The 14,929-nt window shown below is 40.9% G+C and overlaps 1 protein-coding gene across 1 annotated transcript; it reads right to left on the bottom strand.

Annotated features, from left to right (window-relative positions):
• Window positions 1-6,236: 6,236 nt before the first annotated feature.
• On the bottom strand, window positions 6,237-14,218 carry CD28 (CD28 molecule). The gene is made up of 4 exons (XM_030454530.1): window positions 14,152-14,218; window positions 9,544-9,897; window positions 9,201-9,319; window positions 6,237-6,377 (listed from the first exon to the last, which is right to left on the bottom strand). Exons 1-4 carry the CDS (start codon window positions 14,204-14,206, stop codon window positions 6,237-6,239), a joined length of 669 nt encoding a protein of 222 aa, XP_030310390.1. The 5' UTR covers window positions 14,207-14,218.
• Window positions 14,219-14,929: the final 711 nt, after the last annotated feature.

Below are 14,929 nucleotides of genomic sequence, written 5' to 3'. Positions count from 1 at the left end.
AACTCCCTGCCCTGGGAGCCAGGCTATCTCAGTGATTTAAAAGTACCTCAGTGATCTGCAATCATTCTGGGCATTCATGTTGCTCAAGCTCCTCTGTCTCCATCTTGTATTCACTTTCAGCATAGTAAAGCTAAGAAAATCCAAGAGACTAAATTCTGTGCTGCAGGCTAGTGACTGGAAGGAAATTGGATATGCATGAATTAAGTAAGACTATTTGCCTTCTTTGATCTACAGATATTTTTCTCTCAGATATGCAATTTCTTAATTTTTTTACAGGTGACACCCACACATCTCCTTCACTTACTGGTGATGCTAACAGAGATAAGCAACTGGAGCTCATGCAGTTAGACTTAATCTTTGTATGTCATCATCACCAAGCAAAGCCACAGCAATAGGAAAACAGAGTTGTTTTCAGCTGCTCATTTCTAACTGACATTTCTTCACCAGGTTGCTCATGTAACCTACGGACTCTTTGAACTTCATTTTTGTGCCTGCTATCTCTCACAGTGTGTGGGTACTGCCATGCAGTGCTGTGCTGCAGTACCTATATCCTCTGCTTATAACCCAGTCCTTATTTTATCTCTTTACCTCAGTGTCTTGAAATCAGATTGCAGGCATACAACAAAACCCCCTAATTTAAAATATAGTGTAACTAGGAAGGTATAGTCTGGTTTAAAAATGTTGTACAGTGGATTAAATGTACAACTTATAAGTAAGTCATCCTTTAGTTCAGAGAGGGGAAAAGGCAGAAATAAGGGTATTTTTAAAATATTTTTTGTTAGGTGTATATGCATTGTGTATGTAAATGTTTAGGGTATACCCACCTAAATCACAGAAGATAGCCACAGAACCTCTGCCTTTCCAAGGGCTGCTTTTATTCACTGGAGGACATTCACTGGAACTGCAGTACAAACTAACAGATTTTTCTAGTTGCTAGAGACAAGCCCTGGAGTCCTTTAACTCCACTTTCCTGCAGTCAGCCATTCATCTATGCTGCATTTCCAGCCTGCTATGGTTTGCCCTTTGAATATAATTTGCTGCTTTCATCTAAATGGTTTCCTGGGACTCAACAGTGCTCCCAAGTCCATTCACAGGACCTAAACGGGCTTTCATCATCAATGCAGCTAATTTTTCATTAATGCATAGAAGCCTAAGCAGTGAGAAGTTCTTCTTCAGGAAAGAAGGTCCAGCGTGGTTTTATTACTGTTATTTCTAGTATATGACCAGGGGGAGGCAGAAGTCTGCTTAGTGCATCCTACAGCTGGTTTGTTAATTTCCATTCCCTGAGGGGACAGTTTCGGAGTTTCACTGAAGTGGTTTCAGAGTGGTTTCTGCTTTAACCCCTATTGCTTCTCCCATCTTCAGAGGTGGATTGCTCCTTCAGAGGACTGGACTGAAAATCAGTGCCCACTCTCTGTATTCGCACCAGGGAGAGGTTAGTTCCTTGCTGTCCAGTTCTGTATCTCCATAGTCTCGTACTTTTTTGTTGTTCTTAAGAAAAAGCATTGGCATTACTTCATAGAAAAGGGGCCAGCTGGGAGAATGCTCCCAAAGATGACATTGCACCCTGGACTTCAGCCCCTGTCCCTGTGCATCTGAAGCTGATGAGCTCTGGAAACAGAGAAATGATTTCCATTCTCCAGCCCCTTTTGACTTGACTGGGGAATACTGGGAAGCCCAGGAAGATATACAAGCAGCCTCCTTCATCATTTTAACAACAAAACAAAAAAATCAACTCTTATCTTGACCAGTGCTGTTTGAAGATTAAAGTAGCCCAGGAGCTACAGGCAGCAAGCACAGCAGGAAAATGAATTTATTCTGACTCACAACAGAGTCTGATTTAATGGGGCACTGACAAGGCTGTTGGGCATTGATTTAGTTGTTATCTAATTTAGCCTGATTGATGGTTGTGTCCTGCTACAGCTTTCCATGTGAGAGGCTTGAAATGTCACTGGGTCTCTGTACCTGCAGTGTCCTCAGCTGAGAGCCTTCCCAGAGAGTGCTTGGAGCTTCTTACTGCAGCCCTGTGCTTGCTGCAAGGGAGCCAGCCAGCCCCTCTTAGCAGTGTATGGTCAGACTAGAAGGCAAATTCCCTCTAGGCAGGGAAAAAGCACAACTGAAATTAAAGAGCTACAAGGGTCACACAAGGAGACAGAAGAGAGGATGGTTAGGAAAACTTCCTTGTGGAATTTCCTGTCTTGTATCGTTTAATTTTGTAACTTGATCTCTTTTCTTTTAAGGTACTTTGGTATCTAATTTCTTAATCTTCTTTATGTGAAGGCAAAAAGAGTTTTTAAAAAGGCCATTTGATCCTCCTGCCAGATTGAAATCACTCTATTAATTTCCACAGAACTGTACTGTTACCAATTGCTTGTTTGTGCCTTTGCTTTTACTGGTTAGGGAGTAATATTTCCTAGCTGAAAAACTAGAGTTGTTCCAGGCCATGAGAACACTTCAACCTGACCAGAATAGATCTCTTGAAGTAATAAAAGGCCAGTGAGGAAAAGAAATGCTGTGGCCATATAGTGATAGAATATCTAGGAGAATTGTGGTACTTGAAAATTCGTGGTCAGATGAATTGGTCAGCTCCCTAGAGCTGAAGTGGTCCTGGTAAGTTTATGGATCCTGAAAATAAAGCTAAATTTGTTTTTTATTAAGGGGAAAAAAAAAGAGAGAGAGAGAGAGGGGGGAAAAGAAAAAAGAGAAGAAAAGAAAAAAGAGGAAAAGAAAAAGTAAAAACACAATGCCGTGGTCCTGGAGATCCAGTAGAAAAAAGATTAAATTACATTACATTTTTAAAATTAAATAAAAATAAATAAAATTAAAGACCTAGAGATCATTTGAATCTCTTTCCAAATGGGTTTGTATGAAAGTGGCATCCTCCTAATACTTTGTTAGCCAAGTTGATCAGATCAGACTATCTGCATGCCCTTGAGGCTGGGCTACTAACATGCTGTAATGTGATTCTCTGACAGAAGTACCTTATTATGAAGAACAATCTATTTGCATCAAGATAAGCAGCTGTTTCCCTCTCACAGCTACTTCCAGATACTGACTTTGTCTACAAATTACTGCCTAGTGCTGTTTTCAGAATTTCCCACTCTTTATCGAATTTTAACAAAGCTGATGTTGTAGTCGTTAACTTAACATGTTTTCTGCTTGCTGTGAGTGACTAACAAAATTGTCTTGGTTTCTGATTCATCTTGAATATAGTATTTTCCAGTCACACAGCAAAAGCCTTGCTGACAGCGGAAAGATTTGAACTTTAGTCCTGAAGCCTTTGCTTGCATGTTCCTAAAACTCAAGCTTTTTGTACCGTGTTGTTTGTTAGTATCAAACATCAGTAGCCAAAGTTGCTTCTGCTGTCAGGGCACGTCTACAGGCATAATGAACTTGGCAATAACCAAAAGCCAGCAATGCACAGGAAATTCAATATGCATAAATTAAATGCACTTTGGGAAACACACTTTGGGGTTGTTTGGCACGACTGAAAATCTGAAGATGGTGGGAAAAATCAAAGGGATGAAAGATCCCAGATCCTTCCAACAGAAGAAAAAAAGCACCTATCCAATGACCACATGGCTCCAGTCTCCAATGGCAACTCCTTACTCCAAACTGAAGAGGAATGTGGCATACAAGACAGTCTTTGTGAAGCAAAGTCAGGGGCACACGTGGGATTTGCAGGGGTCTTAGAGATTAACAAATTGGAAGAGTTCCTGAACTGATGAGTCTGGTATAGAAATGAAAGTAAAGAAGGATGATGTGATACTGTTTGACAGACATGGAAGGTACATGTTCATAGCTGCAGAAGAAGAGACGTTTTGAAAAATCTCATACAGTAAACCTGAGAGTAAACCTGACAAGCCCATTGGTAAATGTTTAAGATACAGAAAAGATAAGAGTCTACCTCCTCAGCATGCATTTGCAGGGGGCTTGGCTCACGGAAGCATGGCAGTGCCAGAGTGTTGTTTTGTGTTGCTCTGGACAAGTGCAGAACAGGAAGTATCATGCAGGAGGCTGGAGCTACACAACCTTTGGTTCCAACATACTTTGATTGCCATTCAGATGTGATGACTGCAGATCAGATGTTCCTTTGACGCTGAGATCCAAAAGTGGGGGGAAAGAAGATTAAAAATAGTATCTCTGTTCAGGGGGGTAATACTTGCATTTGAATTAAGACCTGTGTGCAAGGCAGAAAACCCAGTTAATCTCTCACTGCCCTCCATGAGGGCCAATTTCCAAGCCTGGAGCAGCAGCAGAGGGAGGTTTCTCTTTACATCATCCCAGCAACACAATATACACCCCAAAGGCAGGGCCAGGGAAGGCCAGGGCTGTCCTGGCATGTTATGCATTGCCTAAGACCAGATGGCAGAAATTAGGATTGCTCTGCTAGTTGTATATGCACACATGTGCAGTGAGACTCCAGGCTTCACTGGCTTGTTTCTCTGCAAACACTCTTATTTAGTCCCTTACACTGGTGGATAAAGGGTTTTTACTGGTATCTCATCTCCAACAGTCTGTAATTTGTGTCCCTACAGTGCTTTAAAATATCCCTGGTACCCATTTTAACACAGCACTGTGGCTTCTCCTGTTGTGATTCTCCTCAGTTATTTTCAGTATATTTTTAGGTTGTTTCCCTCTATCTCCCTGTCTCTTTGCTCAGTCAAATGAATTAATAGTTGTTCCAGATGTTCCAGGACCTGCTTTCCAGTATCATGTCCTGGGAGCTGTTGTATGTTTTAAATATGGAAATTAAGGAAGTGTTCGGGGAAGGAAAGGAAATTATACCAATATTTGCTTTAGAAATTAATACCTTCCTCTGACTAGCCTCAGGCCCGATGCATTTATTCAGGATTTAATTTACTGTATCTTTTTAGTAGTTTTAAAAAGAGATTGCAAAGAGTATAATAGAATCCTAAGGAATACAGATATAATGAAATAGATAAATCTATATCTAAAAAGATACATATGCAGTCTAAGCAAATAATGTTTACCCAATATAAAACATGTTTGATTGAAGGAATAAGCAAGTTTTGCTGAAGACTTTGTGTTACTCCAGCATAAAGCATTCATGAAAAACATCATTAGACAGAAAGGTAACTTCCAGTCAACACAAAGTTCTTCAAAGAGCAGTCCCTTTGGGCAGCTGAGCACCTACAGTTCCTATCCACAAGGATAGGAATGAAGGACCCTTTTACAGTCTAAAAATTGGATGCTTATGGCAGAAAAAATTCAAGTAATCTTTAGTTGCTCATAACTGGATCCAGATTTTTTTAAAAGAGCTCTAGTACAACCTAAGTGCCAGAAGATGAGTTTTCAGGAGGACTCAGCATAGTCTGTTTTGTCTAGAGACAAAAATTCAAAAACTAAAGTTGAAACAAAAGACTTCTGTGACTTCTAATGTTTCCCATATGACTTTGTGTTCCTTCACTGTAGGAAGCAAACAAAACAGAAATGGGGTTCTTCATTACAACAACAGATCTTTCTTCCTTGTCTTGATTTTGTCTTCAGGTTGATTACTTTCTCACTCCATGGAGCTGCTTGCTCATGACTTCAAATGGCCTTATGAACATTTATAAAGTGTCAAACCTAAGGACTCACATATTGAAGCTTTAGTAACTTTCTATCAGTTTCATTTGTCCTGCTGGCCCATTTGTGCCCTAGCTTGGATGCTGCCAGACTGACTTCTGGCTATTTCTTTCAAGCATGTGTTTTGAACTTCAAATTGTGCCCTGGTCTTATAGGGAAGAAAAGAGGATTTTCTACATTTTTCCATATTTAACAGCAACAAGGGTTTCTGAGGATTAGATTTACAGGAAAGGAAATGATGGGTTAAAACTAAGGCACAATTTACTGGGAAAGGTCTGAAGTTCTGCTTCTCCCAACAGCTGAGCAAAACCACAAGTGTTAGGAGGAGACCACCTCTGTGGTTTGATGTCATCTTTCTGTCAACTGACAACACTCAATACAAGTTGTATCTCATTTTCAGCCATCATGAAGAGTAATGCTTTCTTCCTTTCCTTCCCCCTTTTTATGCATTATTTGTTGTTAGGGTTTTTTTATCTCTTTTTTCCTTTTAATATAATATCAAAGTTTAGCCAGTACTTGCTATGGTGTGTAAGTATCCATGATCAGTCACCACAAACATGATGAGAAAATGAGAGGCTGTCCCTCCATGTCCAAGAGCAAGTGACTCCTGGGAGACCAGGAGGCTCCAGGTGTGTCAGCTGGTGGTTTCATGGCTGCCAGGACCGATACGCGGTGTAGTCTCGTGTTGGAACATAGGATGGGTAAGCCTTGTTTTTCTGGTATGGTAGATGCCTGGGAGTCATGTTCATGTAGTCATTCTGATGGTATATATTCTTTTTGGAATTTTGCTGTGTGAGAAGGGGAAAGAGAGAAGCAAAAAACATATCTGAAATTAGGCTCTCCCCCTGGGGTGAACATTTGGAAAAGGGGAAGAAAGGGAACAGGCATCCCTTGAGCAGAGGTGCTTTGACAGTTAATAAGACCTGAGAAAAGTTAATAATGGTTTTGATAAATTTTTCCCTCTTTTAATTAACAAATTGTCTCATCCAACTCTCACATTAACAGCTGACAGTTCTGGCCCTGGGTCCTGATTCAGGGAAGCAGGCATATTTATAAGGCAGCCTCAAGTTTAAATACATTTACAGTAGAATTAGAACACATGCTTTCATGAAATAATCTATGGAATTTGCCCAACCTGAGTGTAAGTCTCCAGCTTATCTGCTGAGAGATTTACAGTGTTAGTTCTCCAGGTGAAGGAATGCTGCAACCAAGGATACAAACTGATAATTCTCATCACTGATTCTCAGCTGTGGAATGACTCAGCAGAAGCAATACAGTCTGAGCAGTGAAACCTGTCCTCATTTATTAGAAGGGAAAAAGAAATCAGCTTAACCCAAGCGAAAAAAAAGAGCAGGAAAAATCACCCCAGACTATGTGTAGCATGGTTTGCCTACTGTTTACAGCATAAACATACAGTGTATGTATAGTTCTGAGCCTTCCTTCAAAGTGTGAAAGGATCAGCTGATGTTAATCTTTTATCTGCCTCAATGCCTGGGCCTCAAAACAGTTTCACCACTGAATTCCTGCCTTAGGTTGCCCCTGAGAGACAAGTGAGTTAGCATCTCTTGAAAATAAGAGTAGCAGAAGGCAGGTGAAATAATTTGCTTATAATCACAGAGGAAGTTTGTGGCTACTGCAGTGACTGAACCTCTGACTGCTGCAGACTGTGCCCAAGGTTAATGTTTTTGCATAGCTTAAGGCTCTATTGATCAGGGAACAGGCAAAGTGCTTCCATGCTTTTTTCTTATTACTGATGATACTATCTTTGGCAATCTCCTTTTTACTGACATTTCCTTTTTATGTTCATATTGCATATGCTGCAATATTTTTGTGATGCTGTGGAACTGGAACAGGTTTGCATTAGGAAATCTAGTGGCTGAATTATGCTGCACATACAGAGTGGGGCAGTTATTGTGAAATATTTCAAGCTTTTTTATATCAATATATATGTATATATATGCAAGGTGTTGAATGTAAGTTACATACTGGTTAAGCCATGCAGTGCTGCTGATAAAAGCTTTGCCTGTTTGTGTTCATCTCTACAATGTAGGATTTTAATTCACCTAATAAATTCTGCATGGGAGAAAGATTTTATTCTAGCAAGAGTGAATGCTGGACTGTTCCAGGGTCAGAGATTGCTACTTTTGGAGAGGAAAGCAGTTTTTCTCAAAGAAGGCAGAACTGTATGAAAATAGACAAACCTGTACCTGCTCTCAGCAACTCAAGTATTATATTTTAGGACTTTTTTTTACAGTCTATAATGTATTCTAGGCAGCTGCATTTGCATTTTGTAACACTCTAAATACATCCACACTTGCAGCAAGTAAAAAAACTGATGCAGCAAACAGCACACAAAGCAATGCAGCCTTGTCACTCTTGTGGGGGAGAGACGTGCTGGTTGCAAATTGTGTAGCCATTAGGTACCAAATGAATATAGCAGAGAGAAAATGGTTCAAATTGTAAATGCTAGATTTGCAGCTACAATATCTCATCAGGACACAGTCATTGTAGCACAGCACTGTAACACCAGCAGCTATTTGCTGTAATCCTCTCAGCTTTCCTAGGAGCCAGGTTCTTCAATAAGCTACAAGGAACTACATTTAACCTGCCTTTGCATTTTCTCATGGCAATGCTCCATTTGATTGTATTTCATTATATATTAATATATCTGTGTTTATATATAATATGATATATCTGATATAATAATATATCGAGCAAGTGTGCTTTGTGAAACAGTTAATAGATCTCAAGTTTCAGCTGGCAGGGAGAGTGACTTTCTGTATATATGCAACATTTAACCTGCCAGGGAGTTTGGGCCCTTTATACAGGCTACCTCATATAGTATGTTGAAAATCACTATTTACCAACAAAGATAGAGGGGAAATGCAAGGAACAGAGCTCTCTGCATTGTTCAAGTCTTTCCCACATGGAGTAAGTAGTGTAAATCCCTAGGACATCATGATCCTAAGGCTTGTCTAGGAATACGTCTTTCTGCTGCCTCTGCATAGTGTCTCACTCTCCCTTTACTCCAGTAGACAAAACTCAGTGAAACCTGGGCCAGCCAACTCTTCAGAGAGATTAGAGGGAAAAAACATTGAGCAATTAGACTGTCTCGTTTTTTTTAGGATTGTTATAGAGGCAGATGTAGGACTACTTAGGTTTTGGTGCTCCTATTCTCTTGTCGTCCACCTGTCAGAAACTGCCGGAGAGGGACAAGACATTGGTGCAGATGGTCTTGGGCCAGCTGAGGGTTCCCTAAAGATTCCTATACTGTAGGTGAGCTCCTTCTGTCAGTATGGCCTCAAAGGATTTTGCCAGGAATGCTTGTAATGCTAGATTTCCTTCACAGGAAGAACTGGCAGAGCTAGAGACAGTGTCTTAGCATTCCTGGTATGCAGGGCACTGCCAACACTCTGGAGAGCACCACAGTAACCACCTGGAGAACATCAAGTGTTTCAGCTGTTCTGGGGCATACCGGAGCTGAGGTGAAGCAGCACTGTGACCTTGAAGTGAGGGTCATCAGTGAGCTTGTTGTAAACACAACAAGTATTGGCTGAGAAATGAACCAGGAACAAAGAGCACGTAAACCAAAGACAATAGTGGTTTCTTACCCAGTAGTTAATGAAAACTGCTGTTACTAGCATACTGTAGAAACCAAGAACTCCAGTCACTGTCACCATAATCCACAAAGGAATTCCAGGCTGAACCTCTTGTGTTTGGACAGGTGTCTCTTTAAGGAAAAGAACAAAGAAAACTGTAAATACATGATAACAATAACCACAGCCTCTGCCTATTTACTCCTTGTTACAGTGTGCCATTTGTATTAATCATTGTTAGGAGTTGTCTTTGGGACATCAGAAGCATCATTTTTTTTAAGAAAACAAATTGCCAGAAGTCATCATGTAGGGAGTGTGGATGGGGAGGATACTGGCCTAGAGAGATTTCCCAGCTTACCTTTCACATGAATGACAGTCCCATTGCTTTTCTCACTGAGGACATATGGGGGTGGATACATGGCCTCGATTTTGCAGAAGTAGATGTCAGTTTGGCTGGCACTCATATTCCAAAGGTAGAAGATGACTTTGTCTTTAGCATGAGTCCCCTCGCAGTTGAATTCTTTATTTGAATTACTGCTGATTTTGGTTGTGTTCCATGAAATAAAGCAAACTTCAACTGCACTGTCTGTTCCTTTGTGTAGCGAAGCTCGGAATTCCTTCCCTGTTCCATTGTATGTGTAGTTGCAGACTAGAGTTGCAGTTTTGTTAGCTACAGTGAGCAAAGGATGTTGAGCCACTAAAATCTTGTTTTCTGGAAGGGATCAGAGGGGGGGGGGGGGAGAGAAAGTGAGAAAATACATTTGGTCATAAAATACAGCATGAGACTTCATAACCACATATCCTTCTATGCAACACTTCTCCCTATCTCCTGTGCCCTGCTGACTCCTTGCTAGGGCACATGTAACCACCAAGCTGCAGAGCCAGTTTCCCACAGGAGCTCTTGTTGCAGCAATATAAATAATTACACAGTCACCAGGGGAGACTTTGAGGTCAAGAGTGTTTTTCTTCAGAGCCAGAACACCAGTTAAGAAAGTGGCCCATGTGATTAAGATTTAATGTCTGAGCTCAGAAGGCCACTACTCTGCAGGAGCATTTACATGTGTGGATAAGGCCACCTTAGTCTACCCTTTCCTCAGCAAGCAGATTCCCAGCAGACACTACAAAGTGAAAATACTCTTAATTAAATGCTTAGTTTAACAGTCAGATAAGAGAATATTATTTATATATTTGCTTTTTAATCCAAAGACAAATCTGTAGAATTTTCAGGTGGAATTTTCTGAATCATTTCAAGGCTTTGGACCATGGGCAATGAACACTAAAAGTGTGAAATGTTATCATTTTATTGTAAAATCTGATTTTCGCTAGCTAGCAGCTGTAGTAGATTCTTAATCTCTCAAAGGACTCAGGAGCTGATTAATTTGACTCTGCATTGGCACTTAGCACTTGAATGGCCTGGAAAAAAGTGTCACAAGAAGGTATAATTCCATTTGAATCGATCAAATTGATCCATAAACAGGAAATACTCTCTGACATGTAGACCTTTGTGCTACTATCTGCCAAGTAATGAAATACTGCAAGGACAATGCAGAAAGATTATTTTTTCCAGGAAAAATCATCCTGTACAAATGAGGCACTGCTTTTCACATGATGACCCCCTAAGTAAGAAGAAAGGTGTTTTGGTTTTTAAGCTAGGAACTTGCCAGAACTGAAGGAAGCCCAATTGTGTGTGTGTATCACGACATAAGTCTTCATGCAAGCTCAACTCATATGAGGTCTTAATAGCTTTTTGTAGATTTTTTTTTTAGAGAATTGCTGCATTTGTGATCATAGCAGTTGTATCTTTTTTTTCTTTAAATTCTGCTGCAAAACCTGTATTCTTCCTACTTAATCCATGTCACCCAACTTGTAAAAGGCTAATAAGGAAAATGGAATGGGAATGAGGTCACTTTTAGAATGCCCAGAAAATAAGTATTTCACCCTGTTTAACAATCTTTAGGACCAAATAGCTACATTTAGTGCTTTCACACCTGTACAAGAAGATTATCTACACCTCTCTTATGCAGACAGGCGGAGGGAATTATTCAGACTGAATAAGAGAATTCAGACTGAATAAGAGAAGGCACCAAGGGGGGTCCTAGAACAGTCTTCCAGTACATAAAGGGGGCCTACAGGATAACTAGGGAGGGACTTTTTACAAGGGCTTGTTGTGAGAGGACAAGGGGGAATGGTTTCAAATTGGAAGAGGGGAGACTTAGGGATTTAGGTTAGAGCTTAGGAGGAAATTTTTTCTTGTGAGAGTGGTGAGACACCGGAACAGGTTGTCCAGGGAAGTTGTGGAAGCTCCATCCCCAGAAGCGTCCAAGGCCAGGTTGGAGCAACCTGATCTAGTGGGAGGTGTCCCTGCCATGCAGGGGGTTTGGAACTGGATGATCTTTACAAAGTTTCTTCCAATTATAACTATTTTATGATTCTAAGATGGAATACCCCAGGATCTTGAGTAGGATACTCCCCTAGGATGAACATAATCGGGGAGGTAAACACCGAGAGCTGCATGTGATGGCCGCAGCTAGTAGTAGGCTGTTAGCCAGCCCAACACATGAAACTACCTAAGTTGTTTTTTTCTCACTGGAAGTCTTGTTTATCAGCCCTTTTTAACACTGGGGACAGAGCAGAGCTTGTCGCAGCTCTGAAATCCAAAATTTGCTGGGAACCCAGACACTGTGACACTTCTGATTTTTATGAAGGATGAGAATTTCCAAGCTTTCCAGCAGAAAGAGAAATGAGTCTTGGAATCCTGAAACTGAGTGACAAATTAGTAATGGACCAGGCAGGTTTCTACTTCATATGTTGCCTGTGGTAAATTTTCATTGAAATTAAGACATTTCAAAAAAATTCAGTTTCATCAAATCATCATTTTCTGACAAAAGTTCTTGTATAGGCTTCTAAGGCATTGTAATAAGGTTTGTATTACCTCTTTAGACAAAGTATTTGATCACATTTTTGTTGGCCAGAAAATTGATGTTTGACCTTAGTGGCAATGCACAAGTCTGCAGCAGAATTCTACACGTGAGAAAGGGTTATTCTTCTGATATGCACTGCAGTAGTGCCCACCATTACAGTCACGTTTGACAGAGGGACTGAATACACCTTCATGAAAGAGTTTCAGTGTCTGAGTTAACTATCAAAATAGGCATCCCAGACCAGATATTTGCAGAAGAATTACACTTCATACAACAGACCATAGAAGGTAATTATTTGGCCTACAAAAATGGATAGGGTGGGGAGCAGGGGACATGACAAACTTCTTAAGCTTTAGTGTTTCTGCAAAAGGGAAATGAACAACTTGATCTTTTAAATCCTTCCCCAAGATTCAGACTCAACCTGTGGCATCACCGGTACAGTTTAACAGCAACAGAATGGGACAAATTCTGGTGTCTTCTCCAAGAAAAATACTTTGCGACTTGAGAAAGTCCTGCAAGTTTTTCACCTGCCTTAATGTTTTCTGTGTATTAAGGACCAATCACCTCAATCAACATTAATAGAAGAGGTCGAGAAAATATCTGGAAAAGAAATGAGGGCCCTGAGGAGCAAGTGACCTCATGTGCTTCTCTTTATGCTGTTGAAGAGTGATTGGAGAAACCGAAGTTCTTCATGCAAAGCAATTGTATAAGTGTCTATAGAGTCATAGCATAAGCCCTCTATCTGATAAGCACACACAGTATTTTATTTTTTGCAATTCAAGAGTTCCTTAAAAGCTTTTCACACCTCACAGAACTGTTTTTTAATCTGTTAACCCACTGCTGATACTGATCCCCTTCCAGAATCTGTGTCTTCTCTGATACCCCAGTGCCCTGCTGTGGAAATAATCCTGATATTGCAAACAGAACATGGGGAAAGGACAAGGAACTAAAAGCCTATGATCTGTTTAAGAAATATAGATCATGGTGTCATGCAGAATACAATGCCTTTACTGAGGAAAAGAATTACAGAAACAAGGAAATACAGATTAAATTGTATTAGAAAATGCAACTCTTTGAAGATGTCCCATATAGGAAAGGTTTTGTACCGTAAAACAGATTTTTGTTCCTGTCTGTAACTTCCCTGTAAAATAAAAAACACGGATCTTTGGAGAAGACCCAGTAACAACAGTTCACAAGCCAGTGGTTTGAAACAACATCTGAATCAATTTTATCCTAGCAAAAGCTCTGATACCTTGCCTTGCCTTGCATTTGGATGTAACCTTTGGAAAGATGTATTAACTGTGAATATAGGAACACAGCGTCAGCAAGACACCACCAAGGTGAAATACCCTCAGTCACAATGACTGAAGATTCAGAAAGATTCACAAAGACTCAAGATTTCAAAATCACAGATAGAAATTTTATGTTGTTGAATATCTTTTCAGAAAAAAAAAAATGCTACGTAACAATATACCACTAAACAATGCAAAAATCAAAAACCTGGCAATTCCCATCCTCCCATCTTTGAGCACAATAAGCAGCTCTGCTTTGGGTCTTTTTATTTACTAGTTCTGTGAGAATGTGGGTGGGCTCAGCTCTGCAGCCCATCACACCAAGCCAGACCATGGTGGTACATGGAGTTTTGCACAAGATATTTGAGGCTGGTGAAGAGGCTGCCTCAAGAAAGACACTGCTACCAGGTCTGCTCAGTCCTCCTGCCCACCAAGAAAAGGCACTTGTGAGAAAACCTTGTATAGCCCATGAGAAAGGGGAAATAAACTGCCCTTCTATCCAAGCATGCTATTTCCAAATGCATCTAAAGAGAAGTGAAATTAAATGAAAATTTATCTCCGAGGGATGTTTGTGGGCAGGAAAAAAAATCAAGTTGATCCATGTGCGGTCTTGGCAATATGCTCTGCCTCTCCCCTTTTGTCCAAACACAGAATAATTTATGCAAAATTATTTCAAAACTATATTTCACCCCCCTGATGACCAAAGTGAGGACAAAGAGGGGAACGGGTTGAAACGCTGGGGGGGTTTGTTACCTGTTACATCAGCAGAGGGGATGAAGCAGAGCACCACGAGGATCCCCAGGAGCATGGTGCAAATGGTGGGCCCGACACCTTTTCCCCACCCCCTTCAGGCACTGTCAGCTCTCCCAGGGCCCCACACCAACACCCTCCCTTTCCCGTGGGGCCAGGCTGCACCCTCCCCTCTGTTACTCACACAACTTCTCTCCCCCTCCCTCTGCAGCAGATGATACACAGCCAAGTGAAACCACTGCAATGGCATCTTTTGAACAGGAAGCTGAATTCTTTGATGACACCAGCCTTAGGAAGTTGCCTCTGCAAAGCTCAGTAACGCCTTATAGGTAGTGGAATCCTGCTTCTCAAATCAGGGCCCCTTATCCTTTTACTGCAAGATATGTGCTTGTGTTGGGGGCTCTGCAGGTTGCTCCTACCAGGGGAAAAATTGACTTCCCTTCAGGTACAGCATTTTTTCTTTTTTACCAAGACTACGTACAGATATATACTGTTCCCATCATCATGGCAGAAGGAAACAGCAGTTTCCAGGTTCCTGGCGGCCAAACTTCCCTCAGGAAGTTTTGTACTCAGGAAGCATGGTCTCTCTTCACTTCCAGGAGCAGAAACCTTCCCCTCCTGGCCTGCTGGATTGTTCCTGCCGGCCTTCCCAGCCTCTGAGAACACTGACATATTTTGGCAGTAGATGATCTAGGTTTGCTCATTTTCATTTTTCTTCATCTACTTGCTGCCTAAATGGAGTGTGAGCATAGTGTATCTTCCCTCTCTGAAAAGCTATCAC

The sequence above is a fragment of the Calypte anna genome, chromosome 7 (assembly GCF_003957555.1).
Source record: "Calypte anna isolate BGI_N300 chromosome 7, bCalAnn1_v1.p, whole genome shotgun sequence".
Taxonomy (NCBI): domain Eukaryota; kingdom Metazoa; phylum Chordata; class Aves; order Apodiformes; family Trochilidae; genus Calypte; species Calypte anna.
The sequence above is the reverse complement of the archived record's forward strand: the minus strand, read 5'-3'. Positions and strand labels throughout refer to the sequence as shown.